The sequence below is a fragment of the Thunnus albacares genome, chromosome 21, assembly GCF_914725855.1.
Source record: "Thunnus albacares chromosome 21, fThuAlb1.1, whole genome shotgun sequence".
NCBI classification, from domain to species: Eukaryota; Metazoa; Chordata; class Actinopteri; order Scombriformes; family Scombridae; genus Thunnus; species Thunnus albacares.
In genome coordinates, this window is record NC_058126.1 from 8,017,701 (window position 1) to 8,042,077 (window position 24,377).

Sequence of the window (24,377 nt, forward strand, 5' to 3'; positions counted from 1 at the left end):
TTCAGCTTTTAGTCAAAATGTTGAAGAAAATAAAAACTCAAAAATGAAACTGATAGTATCTCTTTCCTAAAGCTGTGATTACTCATCAACTTAGAGTAATTTAATATATAACCAGCTTGATTCTACTGGTCAAAACGTAGCAGCTCTGTGGTGTGATGTCATGGAAACAGTGAGCTTGCATATTGCAGTGTGTACAAACAGCCCCGACACCCACAAACACCCTCATCCATCTCCGCCATGAGAAGATCACAGTGCATGTGCTGATTGTCCACCGTCCGGAGAGTAGAGGCGACCTCCTCGGCGAAGTCTCACCTGTGGGTAGTGGTGGTGCCGCTGGAGGGCCGAGCCCGGCCAGAGGAGGTGGAGGAGGAGGAGGAGGAGGAGGAGGAGGAGGGGCTGGGGGAGGCGGAGGGGCCCCCGGGGGAGCGGACATGGACGGGACTGAAAGGAGTATTTACATTAGTATCCATTTAATGCTGAGGCAGGGGAGCAGACTGTGTCCTCGCCTGCTTCGTGCACCTCGACACTGTTACATAACATCACATCACTTTACTCAGGAACCCTTCGGGGGGCCCCCCCCCCCCGGAGGAGCGTTTCGACTTTGTGAAGGCGCAGCAATGTTCTGCACACACTTCTTTGTGGTCCGGGTATGAACCGACTGTTTCCATGGTGACGAGCTCGCAGGGAGAGCCGTGGTTAGTCCTGTGCTGCTGGCCTGATCGCGGTGCTGAGGCAGAACAGCTGCTACACAAAACCTAAATCATCCTTCCTTTTTTCAGCTCAAAATCATTTGCTGAAGTTAATGCGGTGCTATGTAAAGCATGTGTACGGTGTAATGCAGTGCTGTGTGTAGCTGCGTGGTGTTATGTGGGCCTTACTGTTCCACTGTAAAGCAGCAGGCCTAACGCAGCTTGCCCTATTTACACAGTAGGATAGAGAATCAGCTGTGCTTAGAACACAATGGGCCTGCATAATCCCTGTCTGGTAAACATAGGCTTTGTGTAGCGTAGTCTCACTATCTGCAAATAGCACATTACATTTACACCTCGTCAAATAATGCCCAATATTAGGATATACATGTATGTTATATTTTAAAAATAAACCTGTTTCCTGATGTTTGCTGCTCAGTATTGGTGAAAAATGTAAAAAGATACTTAAATCTGAGCATGTTTAAGCACAAATCTGTTATAAATTCATCTTTGCACTTTAAAACGGAAGGTATACTTGTCATTTGGACTGCTGTCTAAAGTACTGTATGTACTGTATGAAAGTAAACTCAGGCTCACATAGGTATGCGCGTTGTGCAAACAGTATAGCCTGCATTCTCATCATTGTCTGTCAATGTTTGAAGAGTGTTATCTCCGTTTTACACAGAACAAACACAATAAAATCCCACTGATGTGAGTCTCTGAGGGAAAAACAGGTTTTCTGGAATATAAATAGAAGACATGTTTTCATGTTTTTAAACTTAAAATAAAAAAGCTCCTCCTTCAAAACTTTTTTTTTTTTTTTTCCTCATCAGGGCTGAAAAATCACCTGAACCGGTATTTGAAGCATGGGGGGGGGGAGGGTAACTTAACTCTCCAAAAACCAACAGTAATGAGGGTGGGTTAGCAGCTCCGCGAGGCAGGGCGGGGCAGGTTTTATTGCAGGTTTTTACCAAACGCCTGAAGCTGGTAATGCACAATCCTGCCCTCATCTTATATCAAGCAGGGAGGAAGAACTGACTGTCCTGTAGTGACACAGCAGTGCAAACTTAAAACTCAACATTAACTGATATGACGTATGACCTCCTGACGTGCGGTTTAAGCTCACCTGGTCCAGAGTTGGGGATGGAGGGTGTAGGCACGGCGATGGGAATGCCAATACCGCTACTGCCGCTGTTCTCCCTGCTGCTGCTACCCCCGCTGCTCCCGCTGAGGGAAGGAGGAAGACAGAAGAGAAAGAGGACATTGTTTTATTCAGGGCAACCTGCTCACGCTGCACAGCAGGTAATACCGCAGACACACGGACTCCGCCGCATCTGTGATTATGTCCTATTTAGAATCACAAGACCGCAAAACTTCATCCGAGTCACATTTATATTCTCCTTTAAGAGCATCGCTCGAACACCTGACTCGGCTTCCCCCTTTCCTCACATCTTCCTTCTGTTTGATACCCATTGATTGTGTCTAGTGGTTTGTTAAGACTGAGCTGCAGAGTGACACACCCAGCCGAGCAAGACATCAGTCGCTCTGTATGAAGGTTTTGGTCAGAATCAGAGTAAAAGAATGAAATGGAATATAGTGACAGTAACAGTTAAAATGTATAATTATGTTTTTTTGAGTTTAAATCACCCAAAAACATCTTGCTTCAGATCCTCCATTTAGCCCAAAACACTCTGTGTGTTTAGTTTTAACAACAGGGTTTGATTTTATTTGGCGGCTAATAATAGAAAGAGGGTGAGTCCCAGGCTAAATTTAACACGCTGTTGTGCATGATACGAGCCCTTGGCAAACGATCTATCTTTCTGTTCTGGATGCTGGATTTGAAGCAAATTAATTAAAAAGACATAACTGCATTAATTGCTTTATTAAACATCAGTTTACATGTATTGTAGGTCTGAGCTGGAATAAGCTGACAGATGCACATGCTGCTAACTGAGTGAGACAAGGTTATCCATACTACTCCTGATAGTATATATATATATATGAATTCATCATATATATAATGCTGATGTGTAGGTGCTTATATGTGAGTTTATGAAATTACATGTAAAATTGTTGTTTTTCATATGTGATGTCTTATATTCCAGATATATTCACATAATATATCTAAAAATCCTCTGCCTACATCATGTGACTTTGTTACTTGCGAATGTTTGAAAAAAGCACATTGGCCTGTATGTGAAATTTTCACAACTGAATAAATTTCATGTGATAAATATGAAATTTTGTTTTGTGTCATTTTCACTTATTTATCAGTGATGTCATTTATTAAACAAAAGGGCTGGTACCGGTTCCTCAGATGTAAAGATTTGCTGATTTTTTTCCAGTTTCATATTACTGTAAATTGAATCTCTTTGGGTTTTGGATTATTTCTTGTTGATATGAAAGTAGATTTACATTCTGGTGTGAAAAGCTGCATTACAGTAGAGTGATTTCACTTATTTCACAGTTCTAGTCAATCGACATGATAAACAAATTACCCTGAACTTAGCCATCATATCCTCACTAGTAGCAGCTGTTTAAATAATATTGTCATTCTAAATCCAAAATCATTTATCATTAAACATATCGATTTATCTGGTCAAAAATAGCATATGTAATTTTGTCAATATTTCCCAGCCCTGGACTCTGAGGATATAGGACATGGGAACGTTATATGTATGTCAGCTCTAGCAGTGGCCTGTATAAGCGCTGTTTCACCCTGTGTTTGACCCCGGGGCTCGTAGATCAATGGCCTGACCGACTAAATCCCCCCTCCCGCTCTCTCTCTCGCTCTGTCTCTCTCTCTCTCTCTCGGGCTGGCCTTGATCCTCCTTTCTACTCCCAACCCCTTGCCCCACCTCTCCTTTTTTCTCCCTCTTTCATCCCAGCTTTTCAACTGATCCCTCTTCCCTACCTCTCACCCCTAACCATCCCTCGACCTCTTCCTCCTCTCTCATCTCCTCCTGTAAAGTGATTCCCAATCAGTCTCCCAAACCCCTCACTCACCGCCCCCCTCCCGCCTCTCTTCCTCCTCCTATTCCTTCCATCCCAGCGAACGAGCAACCCCTGTTCGCTCCCACCCCCCCCCACATCTCTTTATCCCCATTTCCCATCATCCCCCTCTCGTCTCTCTTCCTCTCTGATCCATGTCAGTCGAGCCCCGGGGGCTCTCCAGGCAAAAACAGCAGGGGTTACCCCTCAGAAGGATGTTGGTGGCTGTTGGGAGCTAAGTGTCTGCGGGGATAAAGGCTAAACAATATCGTGTCATTCTTCTTTTGAAGTGAACGGCATACTTCACCCCCATGCGCACATTTTGGATTTATCCATCCTAATCCCTCTATAAACTTACTCGTTCCTTCGCTAACCCATTTATCTCTTCCCCAGCTTTTGCTGTCTCCATCCTTTCTTCTTTTGTTTCAAAAAACGCTCGCTGTGAAATAAGAGCGCTCGGCTCCATCTCTCCTGCCCCACCTTCTTCTCTCTCTGCCTCTGCTCATTCAGCTTCTACTCAATACAGAGAGTTGTTTATAAATCAACTGTCTGTAACACACAGCCAGACTTTAAGTTCCAGCTCACTTGCTCACAGCTGACAAAAATCCCTGAGGCCAATGACAAAAAAAAAAAAAAAAACCCTCCCCAAAAAACACGCCTCTGTTCTCAGAAAATGAACAAAAAGTAAAAAGAATAAGTACAATTGTGTGCTTAGGCGTTTGTGACATGATATGGCACGACATAAGTGAGAAAAATAGACTTCTTAAGAAGCCCGGAGCATAATCTACACCGAAAAAAAGACATGAAAGACATGCTTACAGAGGCTGAATATTGTTATTGATGCTTTAGATGTGCATAAATAACCTGGAGTGCATAAAGAGCAGAAGATGAACATGAGGGTAACTTAAATCTAACACGCAGATAAGTTACATGATTTTGGCTCAGAGCTGTTCCTAAAGAACGGGAATATAACGGATCAATTACGCCAAAATTCACAGTTTATTTGCAAATACTTTGATACTGACAATTAGAGAAAGCTGGTTAATGATTTTTTATGATGGTTTATGATTTAAAAATTACAACACACATGGGTAAAAAATGATCTTGTCATTTCAAGCTGTTGGTTTTACTTTAAAATTGACGCCATGAGGATGTAATTAGAAAGATCACAAACTGTGCACAAGTTACAGACCCCTCAGAGTCTCAAAAATTAAGGTAATTATTTTCATTTAATGGCAGCTAATGGATATCTAGCTGACACTGCAGCGACTATACCAGCGCTGCCAGTTATAGCTCTCCTTGTTCCTCCCATATAGGATGTTTAATTGTATGATAGTGACTTCATTCTGCTCTGGATGACTGCATGTGGCACTGAATACTCCAAAGGGGTATTTCACACACTGGAAATATTTATATTTAAAGTATTAATTTGGTAGCCTACTGGTTAAAGAAGCGTAACCACGTAACTGCAACGTCTGCAGTTTGATTCCAGCAGCGAACCTCTCTCTCCTCTCATCTCTCTCTGCTGCTCCTATCTGATAAAATGCAGAGTTGAAGAGAAGATTTATGTAAAAGAAAGGGTTAAATGCAGCTTAATATCTTGTTATATTTGTTGACTGTCAAGAAAGAACATCTGGAACTGTTTTGATAAAGGAAAGGCAAGTCAAATACTCTAATATGACAAGGAAATTAAGTTAACCCTGGATCATCAACGTCTATTTTAAGTAACATAAATAGGTGCACGCTCCGTCTGCAGAGTCATGCAGTATATTAGATGCATCCTGTTTAGTTTGGATTGGTCGACGCAGGAATCCGACCTCAAACTAGCGTTGTCAGAACAAATTTTTTTTTTTTTTTTTTACCAGGATGCAATTATACCTGCACACGAGACTATAATCTTTCCCACAGAAAGATATGAGATAATAACAGGGATCGTACAGCTGGAACACACGGATGCCTATATTGAATTTGGACCTCAGTTGAGGATGGCACAGACTGATGAGCTGAATAAGCACATCTGACTTCCAGCCTGTATAATCAGATAGTGATGCCACAGCAATATTAGCTGAAGCAGGGGCGGGTGCAGTCGGACTCTGAGGGCAGCACGGGCTTGTTAAAGGGACATTAAGGCGACTTTAAAACCGCAGATGCTAAACGGCATCGCTGTTTTTAAGAGAGGAGAGAGAGAGGCCTGGAGTTTTGGTTTTAACGGATGAAGTAAAAGAAGCAGTGAAAGTTGAGGAACCGCCGTTTGAATGAGCAGGTTTGTGCAAACATACATGAAAAAGTTTGGACGATGGGGAGGGAAAATAAAAAGTTATGTAATATTTATGAGCATCACAGTCAGCATAACAGGCTTTTTAGTTAATGAGGCGACTTCACTCACTCGTAACTCAAAATTTGATGAGAGCTTCTCCTGCTTCGTCTGCGTGGGGATTTCTGGGTAACAATCGTTGTCGGGAGTCACGTTTGAGGGTTTCGATGCTGGAGTTGTTGACTTAAGGGTTTGAAACAGCACTTCAGGCTTTTACAGATATTAATATCAAGAGCGATTCAGGCCGCGGTAAGAAAGCCTCGTCAGACAAATGCTGGATTTTGTGTAGCGGAGAGGAGGAAGAGGTGTGAAAGTGCTCTAAGCTGCTGAGCTAAATGAAGAGATTAGACATGAAGGGGACCAGTGGTTTTGGAGAGATGTTTTTCTCACGTTACTGAAACCCTGAGTAGACATTTAGTGTTCAGTTTAGAGATGAAGCTGGAACACTCTTTCCACTCATACCTATCCAAAAAAACCATATAAAGTACCAGTCTCGCTCTCCATTAGAGGCTGTGTGAAGTTGATTAATGGGCTTTTTACTCGTGATGTTGCAAATTTATAGCTTCAACTTAATTGTATCAGCATGGGGGCAACAGTGCTGACTGATATCGGTTTGATATTACGAAGCCAATAGTGGCTCCATATAATCTGCACACTAACATCAGTTAGACTGATGTAACCCTGCTTGTAAACTTTAACTTTCTACATATAAAGTTTATTTGCAAAACTTTGTATATATGCTGGAAAAGGGGATATCTCCTGTTTATCACTTTATGTTTTTTTTGGGTTCTATAGACAAAACTGACTTAAAGGACTGTGTCAGTGTTTGCATTCATCTAGCTAATGGGTATCTAAAAGCATCACAGCTCATAATATACTATATATGTGTCTGCATCGTCCAGCAAAGTGCAAATAAATTTGAGCTTAATGTCCTATTGTGTCTCATACTTCACACAAAGGAATCTCTGCATCTTTATTAGTGTCTGTATTAAGGATGCAACTAATGATGCTTTTCATTGGTATGTAATTTATTGAAATGCTTTTTTTTTAAACTTATCAGTAAATTGAGGTGTGTAAATTTTTATTTATTTATTTATTTTTTTTACAATGGAGACAATTTGAATTTCTAAGATCACAAAGCCAAAGATTACATCTCCAAATGCCATTCAGATTGAAAATAGCGCTGCATTTGTAAAAAAAATGAAGGAGCTGTGTTGGTGGCAGTGTAACGATGACATATGATCCAGGAAGAACGGTTTGAGCAGATCAATGCATTCGATATGCCTTCAAGCGAAAACTATTATATTTTATACATAATACCATGAGACGGGATTCCATAACTCTGGAAAGTCACAATCATTGAATTCTCTGTCGCGCTGATCGAGAGCTAAACAGTAGAGTGTGTGCTTGACCTTCTTTGATTGGCCAGTGTAGTGCCTTGCTGGATGACGTGTTCTGGCAAAAGTTGTGCCAGGATTAACTTTTTTTTGTTGTTGTTTTTGCCTTTTTTGCCTTCCATATCCAAGCTTTCACATATTGTTGTTATTGCCTACCTTTCCAAACCCACAGATATTCACTTTGAAGTGATATAAAATACAAAAAAACACAGCAAATCCACACAGTTTATAAGCTTGTTGGTATGTGCGACAGACTGAATCCGTTTTTCCCTCTTTGTCTTATCTACCTGTGCGTGCGTTGCCTCTGGTTGAGTGACGCCGTGCGCCCGGGGCTGTGCTGCTGGCCGTGCTGGCTGCCTATTCGGGCGGGGCTGGTCATGTAGTCGTTGGGCACCGTGGGCGGCTTCACTGGCTCCAAGGTCTTGTAGGGCGTGTTGCGTCTGCGGCAACGCAAAGATGGAGAATGAAAGGCAAATAATGACAAATCAAGGACACGAATGTTCACACTTTAGTCCAAATCCTATCAAAACTGCGAGGGAGTGTTCACTAGAGCGTGGTAAATCAGTTTACCCAGCTGGATGCTGTGCAGCAGCCGTTTGTGCCACAGGCTGGATGCGAGTATATCACAGTTTACTCTTGGAATTAATATCTGATTGGTGTCACTGACTGCTGCTGTGCAATAGACCACAACAGGCATCATCAAGGTGTGACACCTTTTATATGCTTACAGATAAAAGTTCTCTGCTGGATCCCTTTTCTCTGGCTTTATTCACAGAGATTGTATCACTTCTTATATGTATATAAACCAAAAAGACAATCAGAACCAGTTCACTGTGTGTTCGCTGTGTTATTTCATGTTACTCTTCATCAAACAGTTATTTAATAAAAAGGCATCAATGCCAAAAGAATAATCTAAGACAGTGAATAAATGTAACATGCACTTGACTGCATGTTCTTCCACTGGCCCAACATGAACCCTGTGTTTTACATTTTGCGTTTGATAATTAAAGGATTTGTCTTTTTTTTTTTTTTTCATGGTGACTAAAATGGAAGGCTCACCCGAGCGTGCCACGCCCTGACATAGGAGGGCTCGGTGGTTTCTGCGTCGGCGGATTGGTCCTCGATAGTGTTCCTCCTCTGATTGACTGATTATTTCCATGCTGCTGTGGTTAGAAGGATAAAAAAAAGATACTTATTTAACAAACAAATTACTTTAGAGGCTGTGGCTGATTACTACAGGTGTGACAAATATCACGTGTTATAGGCTGCCCAGACGATGACTCTTCAACAGCACAGTCGTATAAATGAGTTGGTAATATTTACAGAGTTGTGTAATGCCAATCCGGCTTGTGTTTAACTCAGCAGCAGGGTGTTTGCTGCTGATTGCAGGTTAGAAATCTCTGTGTTGTTTCAGCACGGCTTCTTGCAAAACCTGTGTGTCCTAAAACCACTAAAATAACTAAAGCTTTGTCAGGATTTATGCAACATCTGCATTTGCAATATTGCAAATTCCAGGATATTTGTGCAGTATGCTGACTAATACTAAACTTCACAATATATGTGTTGTTTCTGGGAAGCCTATAATGATTATAAATAAACTACAGAACATTTATGGACAACTACACAACAAATGACAATGTACAGAGTTGCTAAAATGACAGGGAGGGTGTTATAGAGCTGTAGACTGCATGTTCTTGTCTAAGAGGACTACAAGTCGATTAATGGGAAATGACAACATGTATAGGGGTTTGCTGTGAAAGGGAGTTGGACAAAATCTATCAATAATATATTATAGCAAAATAGGTCATGTGACAAACCAGACTTACCTTGGCTTTTAGCCACTTAGTGTGGGCGAAGCAAAAAAAAACAAAAAAAAAAACAGGAGAAAGACAGAAAGAGGGCATGTCAAAATGGCCATGTCTAAACAAATCAGCAGAAGTCAAAGTACAAGAGAGCAGGAGGAAAAATGATTCCTCATACTATTTACACTGAGTAAACATTTACCAAGACCTAGGCAGGTCAGCAGCTATAAGTCATCCTACCAAAAGGAAAACACTGTGGCTTCTGACTGTTATTCTCTTTACTCAGACCTACCACACCCAGTGCCAGACTGGAAGGAAATCTCAGGGATCTGATGGCAGAGCGATTGTGCACAAGTGAAACCAGTTTTATCTCAACTGGATGTCCAAAACTCTTTGTCATGCAGGATTTACATTTGTAGCTGTCTCACAAATACATACTTTTAGAGTTGATTGAGCGTCTTAGTTATGAAATAATACTTTATGTTACATATATCCAAGTTTAAACTCAAAATAATTTCACATTATCACATTTCTGACTATATTGAAGACACCCTGGTATTTGTTTGGGCTGATGTCAAAGAGAATATGGAGCCAAACTAGCAGTGGGGTTGATCTGCAGTTTGACAACTGCAGAGTCAAGTGGCTCATCTATAATGCAGCGTCCCCAGTGGCCTTTGCAGAAAACACTGTAGCATCTCAAGACCACAAGAGAGAAGGAGAAACTGAAAGTGAATTCACAGGACAGGTCAGCGTGAAGTGATCTCTGCCTCTTTAAAAAAAACAACAACAACAGAAAACTCCTTCAGTGCTGCTGTGAAAATGGGTAAATTTCACATTCAAAAATCGACTCTTCTCAGGTTATCAGAGCTAGACGAGATTCAATTTACAATCTAGGTCATGCTATAAATGCCAAGACCTACTGCTGCCTTCTCTTATCTTCTTGGCAAACGGCGCGCTCTCCGTTTCACGGCACCGACCAGACAGTCAGTGTGGAAATACTTTAGTAACGTCCAAGTTGAATTATAGACAGACAGGTTCAGATTAAGGTCGATATCGAGTCCGAAAAGGCTTAACGTGTCGTGCTGAGGGTGAAAATCTAGAGCGCTGCAGCTTGTCAGGGCAGGGTGAGCCTTGAAACACTTCCTAAGGTCAGAGTAGTCATCCCCCCTCCTTCCCAAAAAAAAAAAAAAACTGTTGAAAGAAGATGACAAATACATAGTGAGCAATTATCCCAGCGGGTGTGACATTTGACAGCAGTGGCTAAAGTTTTAGAGCCACAGGAAAATTAAAATCAAGAATTCGCAGCTTGGGAATCGACTCGGTGACCTTGCCATCAGTTCTTAAAACAACGTGATGGACAGGTTCATTAATTAGCCGGTTAAACTCGAGAGAAGAGTGACTTGCTGACCTCAGTGTAGCGTTAAACTGCGCATACATGAACAGACCTTCAAACTGCATGCAAAGACATAAAAAAACATTACTTTGTCATCTCAAGTAAGAAAAAATATCAACCCCCCCCACCTTCTCTCCCCCTAAATCCCTTTAAGATAATCTTGTAAATTAAAAACTGACACAACACACAGTATCGAAAGATTCCAATCTAGCTTCAAAAATAACACCTGACGTTATCGTCCCAGGATTCCTGAAAGCCCCACTGACTAGATTAAGCATCAGCTGACTGGAAGAATAAATCTCATCTTTCGTATTAATGCTAAAAAAGCATCATGTCAATGTCGGTACGCCTTGAGATGTGGGAACACCGTGATCTGTCAGTTATGAGGTTCCGGATGAGACGGGCTGCGTTATCGATATGATGATGCTGTTTTCAGAGAAGAATCAGATTATCTACAAAATGAGTTTCACCTTCTCTTTTCTCTCTCAGTTCCTCGTTTTTTTTTTTCCTCCTTTATCGTTCCTTCTGATCTGAGAGCGGCTTCTGTTCAATAATGTATGCAAGCGCTACGTGAAGTTTCTCCTCTGTTTCACAGCTCACGCTTTGGTGTTTAACTATACAAACACTGTGTGAAGCCGTAAAACCAATTGAACATTTAGGCCAATCCAAACACCGGGCAAATGCAGCTAGTTTCACAGTTAACTGGAGGCGATGGATATGATTTAAACTCCCATTAAAGTATTGATTCTGGTCATTAAGTAAGCTACGGTTATAGATATTCTATAAAAGCCAGGCATGTGACAGCAGCCATCACAGGATATTATATGAATTCATATGAATATTGATTGGCTCTCTGAGCTGTGACATGCATAGATGAGAGGAGGTTGAGTGATGTAGGACTGCTGTGTGCACGCAGGAGCGGGCGGGTGTGTGTGTGTGTGTGTGTGGGTGTGTGTTCCCCATCACATTCACTGACTATACGCTGCGTTTATAAAAGACATTTCAAGGAGTAAATCCGCTGAGATTAGGCCCAGAGTGATACGTAATGTTCTTAAAATAGATGCATCAAATACTCTCAAAAGCAGCCGTGAAGCTCGATGGCTTCGGTAATTTGACACTATTGTGCAACCATCCAGTGGTATCCGAATTTTCAGCAACTCTTATTTAATCAGAAACAGGAGAGTCGGGACTGTGGATGATTCACATGAACCTCGCTGTGGTTTTGTTTGCTATTATTCCTGTGAGTCACCAAACAATTTCATTTTAAGAAATATGGACATTATAAAATTATATATTCATTTTTGAGCTTAGCAACAGCAAAACAATCTCCCCTCTGAGACCGTTTGGTGGCTGTTGTGAAGCTTTCCATCATATCACATGACTTTCATAAGCACATAGAGTTTTGTCTTGTTGTTGTTGTTGTTGTAAAATTGTAGATTTCGATTCTTCTCTGAGAACTTTATGGAAGAATTGCTCAGAGAAAAATAAAACAAAATCTACAATTCCATGAAAACTGGGCAAACTCCGTCTCCTGATCATGATATATCATATGATATGCTCGGAAGTTACAGAACACCCACTGAATACATTTTATAAATGTACTTTCATGCATGTATGGAAATTAAGACTTTGCAGAATGAAAAATTATGGAAAAGACAGTTTTATAAATGTCAAAAATTAAGCTATTCATATAAATACAAAATAGTATTACAGAATTTCAATATATTATATTACTATACTTACATACTATTAAATGAGCACAGGAATAGTTTTGGAAAATGCGCTCATTAGCTTTATTTTTAAGAGTTAGATGGAGCTAGAGCTAAGAGCCAATTAGCTTAGCTTAGCATAATGACCGGACGTTAGCTTGGCTCAAAATCTGCCTGCCAGCACCTCCAAAGCTCACTAATTAACACATATCTCATTTGTGAAACTAGTACATATAGATAAAAGAAAAAAAATTCAACATTTATTTATATAAAGTCATAAAAAAGTTTTTATGTGCTACAACTATTTCTTGGTGACCAGGAACTCACTGTGCCCGGCCGCTAATTGCTACAAAAAAAAAAAAAAAATACAGCATGCAACTGAGATATGATTTGTTTGTGTGCTTTAGAGGAGTTGGTAGACTAATTCAGGAACTTGGGAGAAAGCCAAGCTGGGTTTCCCCCTTTTTTTCAGTCTCTATGCTAATCTAAGCTAACAGCTTCCTGACTCTAGCTTCATATTTAGTGTACAAACATGTGAGTGGTTTCAATATTCTCATCCAACTCTGGGCAATAAAGCAAATAAATCAAAATGTCAAAGTATTCCTTTAAGGAGCAACTTTAAAAGGAAAGAATTATGTAATAAAACATCTTCCAAATGCTCTACGTGTTACTTTTAAGTGTGGTCATGATACTGTGTGAAAATGTGGTCTCTGTGGTGGGAAACAAATAAAATATTTCACATCCCATTAACAATCACACCCTTCCCTCATGACAGAAGTGTCCGATGTAATTCCCTGCACAGTAAATTGAGAGTGGCACAATGGCTTTTATCCTGCCTTATCAATGCCTGTAACACTACGGGACGGTAATGGCGGGCCTCTAATCCAATCTGTCTGACAGCTGCAATTGATTGGCTGATTGATGGGACATAGGATGCTTGAGGGGGATGACGGAGATCGCTAAAACGCCTGGAGCCATCAGGAAATGATGTCATTACTGCCAATGTCAGGATGACCCAGTGACCCCTAATGCAAGCCCTTATAGCAGAGAGGGAATGAAAATGTCACACTTGGATTACTGGAGTTTTATTACCTCATTAGTTTACTGCATCAAAGTCTGCGTCTTCCTCATTTCCCAGTTTTTTTTTTTTCTGATGTGAAAATAAACTACAAATCTAATTGTAACATCTTTCCTCTATACTGGGTTTTAGAGAAAATGGAGAGGGAGATTACGAGGGCGGCCCGGGCCTAAGTGCCTTTAAAAACGTCTCACAAATTTGTCTCCGCTTGCCGTTTTCACAACCCTCTCCAAGAATAGAGCTGTTTTCTGAAAGCTATATGATGTAATCACTTTTTTAGTTCATCTCCACCCCCAACTCGTTTCCCACCAACCCACACTGAAACATATTCCTGTAGGGTCAGAAGGGGTGCCTTCTGAAGATGAAAGAGAACGCACAAGAGACAAGAGTGTGAGCGAGAAAATGAGTGGAAGTGGGAGAGAAAAAGAGAAGGAGGGAGATAGGAATACCTCTGGCAAGAAACAGAGGAGGGGGAGCGGAAGAAAATTAGATATAGTGGAACAAGAAAGTGGAAGAACAGAAGCGGTCTTAAACTAATGGAGTGAGCATGAAGAAATCTGATCGCGGAGCCGAAGCGGATCCAAAAATCTGTGAAATCGGGAAGGAAAAAGAGAATATTTGCTCACCTTAACACCATGGCCCACATCGTCCAGTACAGTGTAGTCAATGGGCTTCCTGATGTACCTGACCGGCCGCTCCATATTAGCCGGCGCTATGATCTTATGGGTCCTCGACGTGTTCTTATTGGTTGTCAGGATCCCGATCTCTCGCCTGGCCACCTTCTCTTTATGGATGTCCACCGTCTGTAAATGACACAGTGAGGATAGAAGAGGGGATGTGATCAATACCGCAGAGACACGCGGTACAACGGGGGACCTCTGGGATTGAATTAACTTGTCATACAGCAGCTTAAGAAGGTTTAATTGAATCATGAGGCAGTTCTTTTCATCACAGAGGTCTTAATCTTTTTATGCAGCCTGTGCACACTAATAAAATCGATTGTGGTACAAAACCAGGTCCTGCACACCATAATGACTGAGGCACGTGTTTCTGAACGATTCTGGCTTCACAAATTAATGGATGAGAATGAGTTTACCGGCCCTGAATCTACTGTAGCTGTAAGCATGTGAATTATAGAGGTAGCACAAATACACAAATCATACATTCATGAATTTTAAATTTGAGCATTATCAGAAAAGCGCCCAAGAGGGTTTCCTTCTGAAACTGCATCAGTGTTTGATTAACTACCCAGTCACCGTTATAAATACTAATTACTTTAGTTTTTTAAGAGGTGATTTTGTCATTTGGACTAAGCAGCGTGCATAGTTTTCTAATTCATCTCTGAACTGCAAGATCATGTTATCCTTTTGTTGATACCCTTCATGCTGTATGTTTGCAGCCAGTCCTACATCTTACTGGATCATGACTTGGATAAGACAATGGGTCTAAACTAGATTTTTGAAAGAACTTGATTGATAGTATTTAAGATTAGAGTGAAATTTAGGACAGTTTCATGTGTCACCTAATTAAGTATCCATACAATACTTTCATTTGCATACACAGTGTGAATCTATGTCATGCAAACCTTTGTTAATATGAACCCTTTGTTAGTTGGTGGCATATAAGGAGTCTATTTTTCTACAGAATAATAAAGCTTCAACAGTCCCATTGTGTGTCTGTAATAGATTTGCATGATCTATTTCATGAAATTAAAATAGATTACCATAGAGGGAATGCTTATGAAGAGGTTCTCCTAAATTACCATTTATTTAATTAAAATCATCTAAAGCTGCAATTCATGATTCTCCATCATCTGTTGGTTAGATGATTATTTTCTCAATTAATCATTGATTTCTGCGGTTGTCGAAATGTCAGGAAACAGTTCCAGATCCTCGGATATTCAATTCAGTGTTATAAGTCAGAGAAAAGCAGCAAATCCTCACATTGAGAGCTAGACCGCATAAAAGTTTGGCATTTTTTGCTTGATCGATGACAAAAAAATGGGTAATTTATTATCAAAACAGTTGGGTGATTCATTTTCTGCCAATCGACTGACTAATCAGACCAATCTTTTCAGCGTTAATGCCATCGCAGCGGGATATCGACCGTCATGTCACAACCGTCACAACACATCACGACCGTCAAATCTTCCGTCCCCTGATCTGCCTTCTCTCTCCCACCGAGCAGAGAGGAGCCCGAAGCAGCTGGCCTTCCTCTGAGAGATGAAAGACTGCAATGTCCGCTGAGGGCAGACCAGTAAAATAATGGTCTCTCACAGGGGGGGTAGAAGTCAGCAACCAGCGCCAACAGAGGATTCCTTTCATGCCACAGGGATCTGGAGCTTGACTGAGCTCTGTCTCTTTATTCTGCATGGTTCCACTGTATGGCCGACTTAGCCTTCAAGTATCACTCATCCCAGAGTTGAGGGAATCGACAGCACTCACGCAGACCTATTTGCAAATCCAGTCCAGCGCAGTCAACCCGATGTCCCTGCACAATATCAAGTTTAATTTTAAATTGTGACATTAATGAGATATTGGCCTGAGAGCTGACAAAAGAACTCTAGTATTAACAAAGAATGATTATAAGCAGATTTTATTTCTTACAGGACACGCAAGGGTATAAGAAAGTGGATTGTTCAAAATTACCAGAAAAAAGAATAATCAATATTTCATAACAGGCAAAGTTGCTCATACATAATTGCTCCCACAGAGACTTCCCATACAAAGGGGAAACATCCGTTCTGTTCTTATGCCCGGCTGTGTCTGTTTGAATTAAAAAGGACGGCAGAGTGTTGACTACAGTCATCTTTTTTTTAACTTGAGCCGGGCTGCCAGAACCTGAGAGTCTCTTAATATGAAATAGAAATTGACAAATTCTTCACAGTGAATCGAACAAACCAATGCACAAATATTCCATTTAAGCAGGAGTCTGCTTTAAAAGTTCAGCGTGTGAGAGCTCCACTAGGATTGGGATCTGAGCTGACTGATGGACTCCGCTGCTCACAGATAACGCCCACATTTCAAACTGTCATAAATCATGATCATCTGAAAACTGGACCAAAATCTAATCTCTCTCTTTGGGTTCCAATTTCCATTTTCAGGGGAGTGATGGGGTTCAGTGAAGGGCGGTGATAGACCCAGACAGAGAAAGGCGTAAAGGCGGAGTAGGGATTGGCTCAGACATCTAAGGTCTGGTGTTACCTCTAAAAGAAAATTTGTACCTCATTTCACCTCACTATAACCCCGACATGCTGGCCTCTCCTCTGATTGGAATATGTAAAGTCATGGGCATGGTGCATTGTTGTAAGATATTATGGGGAAGTGAGAACCCAAAAAGAGGAAAAGTCCCACTACAAACCACCGAAAGCAACTCCTCCTAAACAAGATAACTGTTGCAGAAATGTTGAGGTTAAACTGGGAAAGCATCTGGTCTTGGCTGAGCGTATTCCTTATCAGCGAACAGTGTGTGGACAAACAGAATTGCAGCTGGCAAAGGGGGGAAGTGAGAAGGCGACATGGTGTGAGTTCATCTCCTTCCTGTATGCCGAGAAAATAGCCCTGCTGTAACAGTATGGGCTGATGTTACACAAGTGTTGACAGCAGACCAAATTCCAAACCTCTGTCTTTAGTAAACTTCCACACAGCGAGAGGCTGCACCCTGTCGAGAGCGCTTTGCTGATCCAAAGACCGGTGTCCAAAGAACGTTAAATGGATCTGACAAAAATGCAAAAGGTCCAACTGGAAAAGCGTATTCTGTCTTGACTCCTTTCAGCTGACCCAGTGGGGGAGCTTCAATCTGAGCAATGGCTACTTAATAGACTGTCTCTTCCCTTCACCGAGTGTGCAATCGCTTCAATTGACTGGTACTAAAAGGGTGTTTACTTGATCCCAATGGTCCATCTGTTGGGTGGAAAGAGACTGAACGCTGAAAACATCTTGCCAAACTGAAAGGTGGATGATTCACATGTGTTCTGAACCACTGTCAGCCATATGCCTGAAAGCCTGCGGGTGTTTTCCCAGAACACTTTGCTGTTTTGGCTCTGGCGTTTGGCTTGTCCATCAGGCTACAGGCTTTTAGGGATTTAAGGGCCTCCACTTCTTTGCACTGCTTTTTTATTTTTAATCATCGCTTCCATTACCCTCAACTCTTCCTTCCACGTGATTCTTCTTCCGCATCCAACATCCTTTTAGTTTTTGTCTTTTCTCCATTTTTCTAATTCCGCCCCATTCCCCCCACACACAGAGAAGAGTCACCCACTTATATGACTAGTTTGAGGATCTAAGTCATACACTGGAACTGCTGCCAACACAATCATCGTCATCCGCATGCTCTAACCAGACAGGGGGAAAAAAAAAAACCCAGTCAAGATCATTTTGGACTGCACAAGTTCTTCCAATTTTGGGATACAAGTGAGTCAGTGCAGTAGTTGCCACGATGAGAAATTTTTGTTGTGTTGTTAATAGCAACAAGAGTCTAAATATTTGTGATCTATTTATTTCTTTTTAATCCAGATGTTGCCATTTTTGTTAAGGCAGCACTTGGAAAGCTTACAGTTCCAAATAGACAGAGGGTCAACTATTTTAAATGTTTGAACTCCAACACCCTGAAGGCTAATCATGTAATTTGAGGAAGCACTGCCATGTTTACCACACTGGCCAGTGTTGGATTGCTTTTAGGAATGTCAAAGGGTTGGGAGAGGCAAAACAACCAGTGTTGTAAAGTTCAGCTTCCTCTAGACTAAATGATCCATCAATAGTCTTTAGGGCAAAGGTGGTGCACATTTGTTGGTCTTAGGTTTAAATTAGTTACTTCCTGTATAACTATAACTTCCAATAACTGCTTAAATTTCATCTGGGAAAAGAGGGTGATTCCATGGGATTAGCAAAGTAAAGGATCTCTGGGCTTCTAGAGGTGAAAATACTCATTCAATTTTTTTTTTTGGAATTCATATGCTCGCTTCTCAACAGCCTAGAGGCCTTAACGATGGTCTTGATATGACAGTTATGCTATTATCTATGTCTGCACTGATAGAGACCCTGTGTTTTTTAGTTAACCAAAAAAACTACACTGCGACTCTCAATGTTTTGTTCTATATTTGTTTTGCTTTATATATGAGCATTGACAAGAATATACTTCCTACAATGAGAGATTTTATTTGTCAACCATCATAGATTTTGCCATATTTTTTTTTTTTTTTAAAACAGTGGCATCTATCATTTCAATATCTGCTTTATGACAATATTGGATTTTTACATGATTTTGGTAGTACAGTACTAATTTAATTGCTGGATTTGCTTGCCATTCCTGTCTGGTTAATTTATCCATCAACAATTTCTCAAATGATTTTTACAGAAAATCAATTATATCACAATATATGTTGAAGCCTTGATGTAAATTACACATACCATTGATAGAGGATTGTGTCCATATTGTCCTCCTCTACTTCTATGTTATGTTTCTCTGGGTGAGGTCCTTTGTTTTGGTAGTTAGCTATTTTGACAAACATTAAGAAACATGTAAAAATGTAAGATCATCACATCTAGAAGGAAACATATTCATACATGACTGTGCAATGTTTTTGCATTCTAAGAAAAGGTGTATTATCCTCTTTCACCTCAGGCTTGTTAACTGATAATGACTCTTCCTCTATGGTGCATTGCCCAATGTGGGTTTGGCAAGTTTCATGCTGTGATTAAGGTCTGCTTGCCTGAAAAGTTAGACAGTAAATTAGGTGTATGCAAAGGAGATACTGTAAGTATGCAGGTGCTGACACTATTTTTGAATCCAGCACCTTTTTATAATTATGATGCTGGATGGTAAATCTGAAAATGTAGAACTAGGATTCCTCCCACAGCGATTTTGACCCAGCCTCTCTACCTCATAGTGATTTTTACTGCTAGCACTGAGGGGGGTGGAGTTGGGTAGGGCTGGAGTATTTAGGAAACAGGCCACACATTGACAGAATGCATCCACACAACATCAGCAAAAGGGGCATAAATCTCTCAGTCCGGTGGCACAGCCAATCAAAAGGCCAGGAATGGAATTTCGAAGCCTTGCGCAAACGTAACATCACAACTTCCCACAAGACAAACACACACTGTTTTGGAGAGTGAGGTAAGGAGAAACCCGAAAGAAAAAAGAAAAAAAAGCAGGTCTCTCGACTTTGATATGGAATTGAAACAGCCGGTTTCACTTCAGCACATGTTGGTGAGGGGCAAAAAAAAAAAAAAAAAACCTGCCTTTTCAGCGCTTTGACAGACTGGCCGCGGGATGATATCCTCAATAAAATGCCAGCTATGCACAAACGCACGGACAAAATAAAAAGGAACGGCTGCACAGCGTGAACAGTAGGCGTAGTAGGGGTTGAACTGCGAGCTTACACACACAACACAGGGGAAAGCCTACTACTAGACAAACACACCCTACCAAACATACCAAAGTATCTGTGAGCATATGAGACTAGCCAGACCAGACAAATGTACCAACAGTTAATGATAGACTTCAACTGAATATTTTTAAATCTTATAATCATCTACAAACTGGCAGCAAGGCATTTTCTTCTTGCTCCTCAGATGCCACACACACACACACACACACACACACAAAATGCGCACTCAGTTCCCATCATACACTGTCCAAGAACATACGGGCAAGGGCTATTTTTACAGGCATGTAATATCATAAACCAGAACTACATGATTATGAAATAAGACGTGGCAGAGGATCTTATTAAAGGCCGTTTCTGGCTGAGAGCTGGGATAAGCTTCGCTTTACAGCAGTCCACGAATTGGACATTCTTGTTCTGCAGGATTACGAAGGAGATAATATCTAAGAAGCACATGTCATTTAAACACATTTGAACCTCAGTTTCAGGCTTACTGTGGATTTTATACAGCTGCTAACAGGTAAAGACAGCCTGATGAAGACATGAACATATCTGCTTTTTAACTGGGAAAAGGTGACTGAGTGTGAGTGCTTTTTCTTGGCAATACCCTACTTCAAGTTCACACTCTTACCCGCATTCAACCCTGAGAGCGGATCTGAACAATTTGTGATGCTCAGTGTGTTCAAGCAGTTATTTGATGATGCAGTGTTGTATGTGTCGAAGTGTGCTTTTTTTTTTTTTTAAATGCACCCACTTTCTCTCAATCTGCCTTGTCTACTACAGTTATTTCCTACATTTCCTGAAATAACTTCCTCAAAGAAGAGTACTGATCATGTTGCCTTTGTGGAGCGTTGAAGCGCAGGCTTGTCAACATGTCATCGAGGCAGCTTGTGGCATTGTTGCATCATTTTGTATGGAGACTCCTGTTGGTGAAGAAACTGGCAACTGCCTTTAATTGCATTGGGTTACTGACTGTATGACTGTAAGAGGGAAGCAAGAAGACAACAAACACTTTGTCTTACATCCTGAAGAGTAGATGCCTGAACTTGTTGCAAGCCAATTACAAGTTCGACTTTTCTACACAAACGACAGTTCAGACCAGTTGGGAACATGGAAAAAACATCTTTAGCTGAGTATATTTTGGGCTCCTAAATCTTATCATCACCTTAACTAAAGATTGATTATTAGATCCCCTCTAGATATCAAACCTCATCAATGACACTCAGTGATACAGATACTCAAAGCACAAGTTCGTAGCAATAAGTTTTGAAAACTGTCAAGTACAGCAAAAGTTTACCAGGTCGACAACTCATAATTTTGCCAATTTTGGACATTTTTTAAAAAATAAGCAATGTTCTTGCACAGATGCCTGTATTCAGACAAAACATTTGGGTTTGGCTCTTTTGTATAAGTGTTGAAAGTGTGTTTATTCCTCAAAGCACGGTACTGAAAAAGTATAATTATGATATCAGGACTGAAACCCAACTAACTGTATTTCTAACAGTATTAAGAACTTTAAAACAATAGCCAGCCCTACGTTTCAATGCATTTTAGCGACTTGGAAAATATAAAACGTTGTCTTGTCAATCATCTCATGACCCCTCAAGTTGATCTTGTAACCCCTCAAGGGGTCCCAACCCCCAACAAGCTACTGCTTTAGGGCACCTTGTCCTAGATTTGAACTGGTAAACTACCAGTCACACGCCTGCTTCTCTCTGTAGCTCCCAGTCTTCAGTCCTCTGCTTCTCACAGGCCTCATATGTAGGAGCCGTGCAATCCAACACTCCCAACTCCGCGCTGAGCCAAAACGGCTGTTGAAGCAGAGCAAATGCCTCTTTGTCTGGTCTCTGTTTCTCAGCGTGATTACAGCCAGCACATCTGAAGCCTGTCATCCGGGGAGTCAAACAGTTGTACAAAAAGGCCCTTCGGTGGGGCTGTTTCTCTGAGCAGTTAGTGCAACACGGAGCATGTCGGAGCTTCCATCTACACTTGGAGCCAAAATGGGGAGGTCAAACGCCCCGTAGGGAGTTCTCAGTTTGGCAGCTTCTTGTTGAACATCCCTCAAAAACCAGATTCCTCTGGTAAATCTAACAACCCATGTGTGGTGTGACGGAGCCAGAAGCGGAGGTTGTGAGGAATGGACAAGGGTGAAACCTTGGAGAAATGGTCTCTCCCACTCACCCAGCAGAGAGAAAAAAAAAAAAAACCCTCTATTAAATAGAGTCAGGACCAGCATGCCAAGGTGGCCACTCTGTTTGCCAACACAGCACATATGGAAACACCTCAGATGACATTTACCAATCTAACTTTTGGGCTGTGGCCAAGACCTCTTTCTGTTACACAAAGACTGTGCTCTGAGGTTTACATACAAGCTGTGCATAAGCCTACATAATGCCAAGACAACATAAAGAACAGCAAAAGCTGAATCTCAGCGACAGATTGTGCCTTCCGAGAGGGGAGATAAGTATTAAATCATCAGTCTTGTTTATACAGAGCCATCAAACAATTGCCGACATTACTGGAAGACAAGGAAGAATTGCAGAACAGAGGTGTAATGATTGGATGTAATTGCAGGGGGGGGCCGTTAAGTGGGGAAAGAACGTACTGGTTAATGATGATGGTGCTCTGCAGTGGGAAGAGAAAGGGGGTGGAGAAGGAAGAGCAGGAGAGGAAATAACCCACAGAGTAGAGGAGATGATGATTCGCTGAACATCAGTCTCCAGTCATTTCACATCATCATTCACTCAAATTTAATCTCTATTCATGCAGGACAGAGTCATGATCGACATGCAGATGTGCTGCGATGCTTCACGTTCACACACAGGAACACACACCTGGCAGGACGCAACAGTTTGAAGCTAAGAAAAAAATAAAAATATTGAAAAAATATTCAACATAATTAATTGATGATTGAAAATAATTGTTAGTTGTAGTTCTAACACTGTACCAGAATAAGACCATCTCACTGCTGCATGTTGAGAGGGTTGTTATTGGCAATGACAAGATGAGTATTCTGGTTAATGAAACTCCCTTCTCATTTGAATTTTTTTTAAGACTTTCAATTTCCTCCCCTGCTGACTCCTATTAGCTGCTCAGAGATGAAGGGGATGCCAAAAATGTGCCACAAAAATCGAATCTTATTATTATTTAATCAATTGCAAAAAATACAAATAGGGGAAATATCCGTCACATGTTTTCAGACATGAATATGTCATCTTACTATCGCTAGTTTTCTTTAACTATACATACATATAAATATAGAGATAGAAAAACTGCAAAAAGCTGCAATCTACAGATATTTCGCATTTTATTTGATAAATGTTCTCAGTCTTTTGCGTCACATAAACTTCACCCTTCACTAGATAGTTCTGAGTTTTCACTGTTAAATCAATCAGACTTTATTTGTACAGCACTTTTCATACAAATACAATGTAACACAAAGTGCTTCACACAATAAAAACAATACAACCCCAAACCTCCCCCCCCCATCCGCACACAAACAATAAATGACTATGTTATAAATAAAAGACTCAATAAAAACAGGAACTGAGGAACTGAGGACACGCTATCGTAGCTCTTATGAAATGAGGAAACACCAAATGTTGGATAAACATTTAAAAGTCTGTGGAAAATATTTGGCAATAATGACTGAGCATTAATCAGCAACAATTTTGATTATCTTTCAATAATTTTATGTTGTTTAATCATGCAAAAAATGGCAAATATTCTCTGGTTTGAGCCTCTCAGATGTTGAGATTTGCCACTTTTTTGTGATTTATATATCTTTAAAATGACCCAACAATTAGGCTAAATCGATTCATTGAAAAAATTATTTGAAGGATTAATCAAGAATCAAAATAATTGTCAGTTGCTGCCCTCCCTTGAATAAATGTTTTTAAAAAAAATCCTAATAGAAAATTTCCCAGACGCTCTCTGTATCCAAAGTTGCTACTTTCCAGTACCAAACCCACGTCTTTAACCTTTAAACAACCACTGCCTGGAGGCAACGGGCCACCACAAAGATCCTTCCACACACACACACACACACACACACACACACACAGACACAGACACATTACTAGAACACACACTTTCCACAAAAGAGAAAGAATAATGTAGAATAAGTGTAAAATATCAGGAAAACTCTGCATGGAAATAAAGAGTGTCTCATTTCACAGCCAGGCGAGTGGGAGAGACCACTGGTAGAGGCAGGAGAGAGACCAAAATACACATGCGAGCAGTGGGATCAGCAGGAAACACAAGGACTACACACACACACACACACACACACACACACACACACACACAGACACACAGACCTATAAAGCTTCATTTCCTGTTTGGATGAGTGCCATTCCTCCTCGACGGGAGGTCAAAAAGCCAGCACTGCAGCACACAGACACGCACAACCCCAAGACTTTGCAAATGTGTGTGTGTGTCCTTGTCATGGCCAGACACACACACACAGACACACACACACACATACATACACGCAAGCAGAAGTAACAGCATGCAACCGAACAATACGAGGAATGAAGAATGACCAAAACAAATGTTTGCCAGGCTGAGATCACAAAACTGAATCCCTACTTTGAAGACGAACGGTGGGCTGACTC

The 24,377-nt window shown here is 40.9% G+C and overlaps 1 protein-coding gene across 11 annotated transcripts in view; it reads right to left on the bottom strand.

Annotated features, from left to right (window-relative positions):
- Positions 1-24,377, bottom strand: part of abi1a (abl-interactor 1a) — a 51,634-nt gene that overhangs the window by 6,316 nt on the left and 20,941 nt on the right. For 3 of the 11 annotated variants that reach the window (XM_044339350.1, XM_044339357.1, XM_044339355.1), the window contains exons 3-7: positions 14,000-14,176; positions 9,218-9,232; positions 8,451-8,554; positions 7,679-7,831; positions 1,816-1,916 (exon numbers count right to left, since the gene is read on the bottom strand). In XM_044339350.1, coding sequence (XP_044195285.1) covers positions 1,816-1,916; positions 7,679-7,831; positions 8,451-8,554; positions 9,218-9,232; positions 14,000-14,176 — 550 coding nt within the window. Of the gene's footprint in view, positions 1-312; positions 442-1,815; positions 1,917-7,678; positions 7,832-8,450; positions 8,555-9,217; positions 9,233-13,999; positions 14,177-24,377 lie in introns of all 11 variants that reach the window. The other 8 variants (XM_044339352.1, XM_044339356.1, XM_044339358.1 and 5 more) reach the window with 5 other exon arrangements.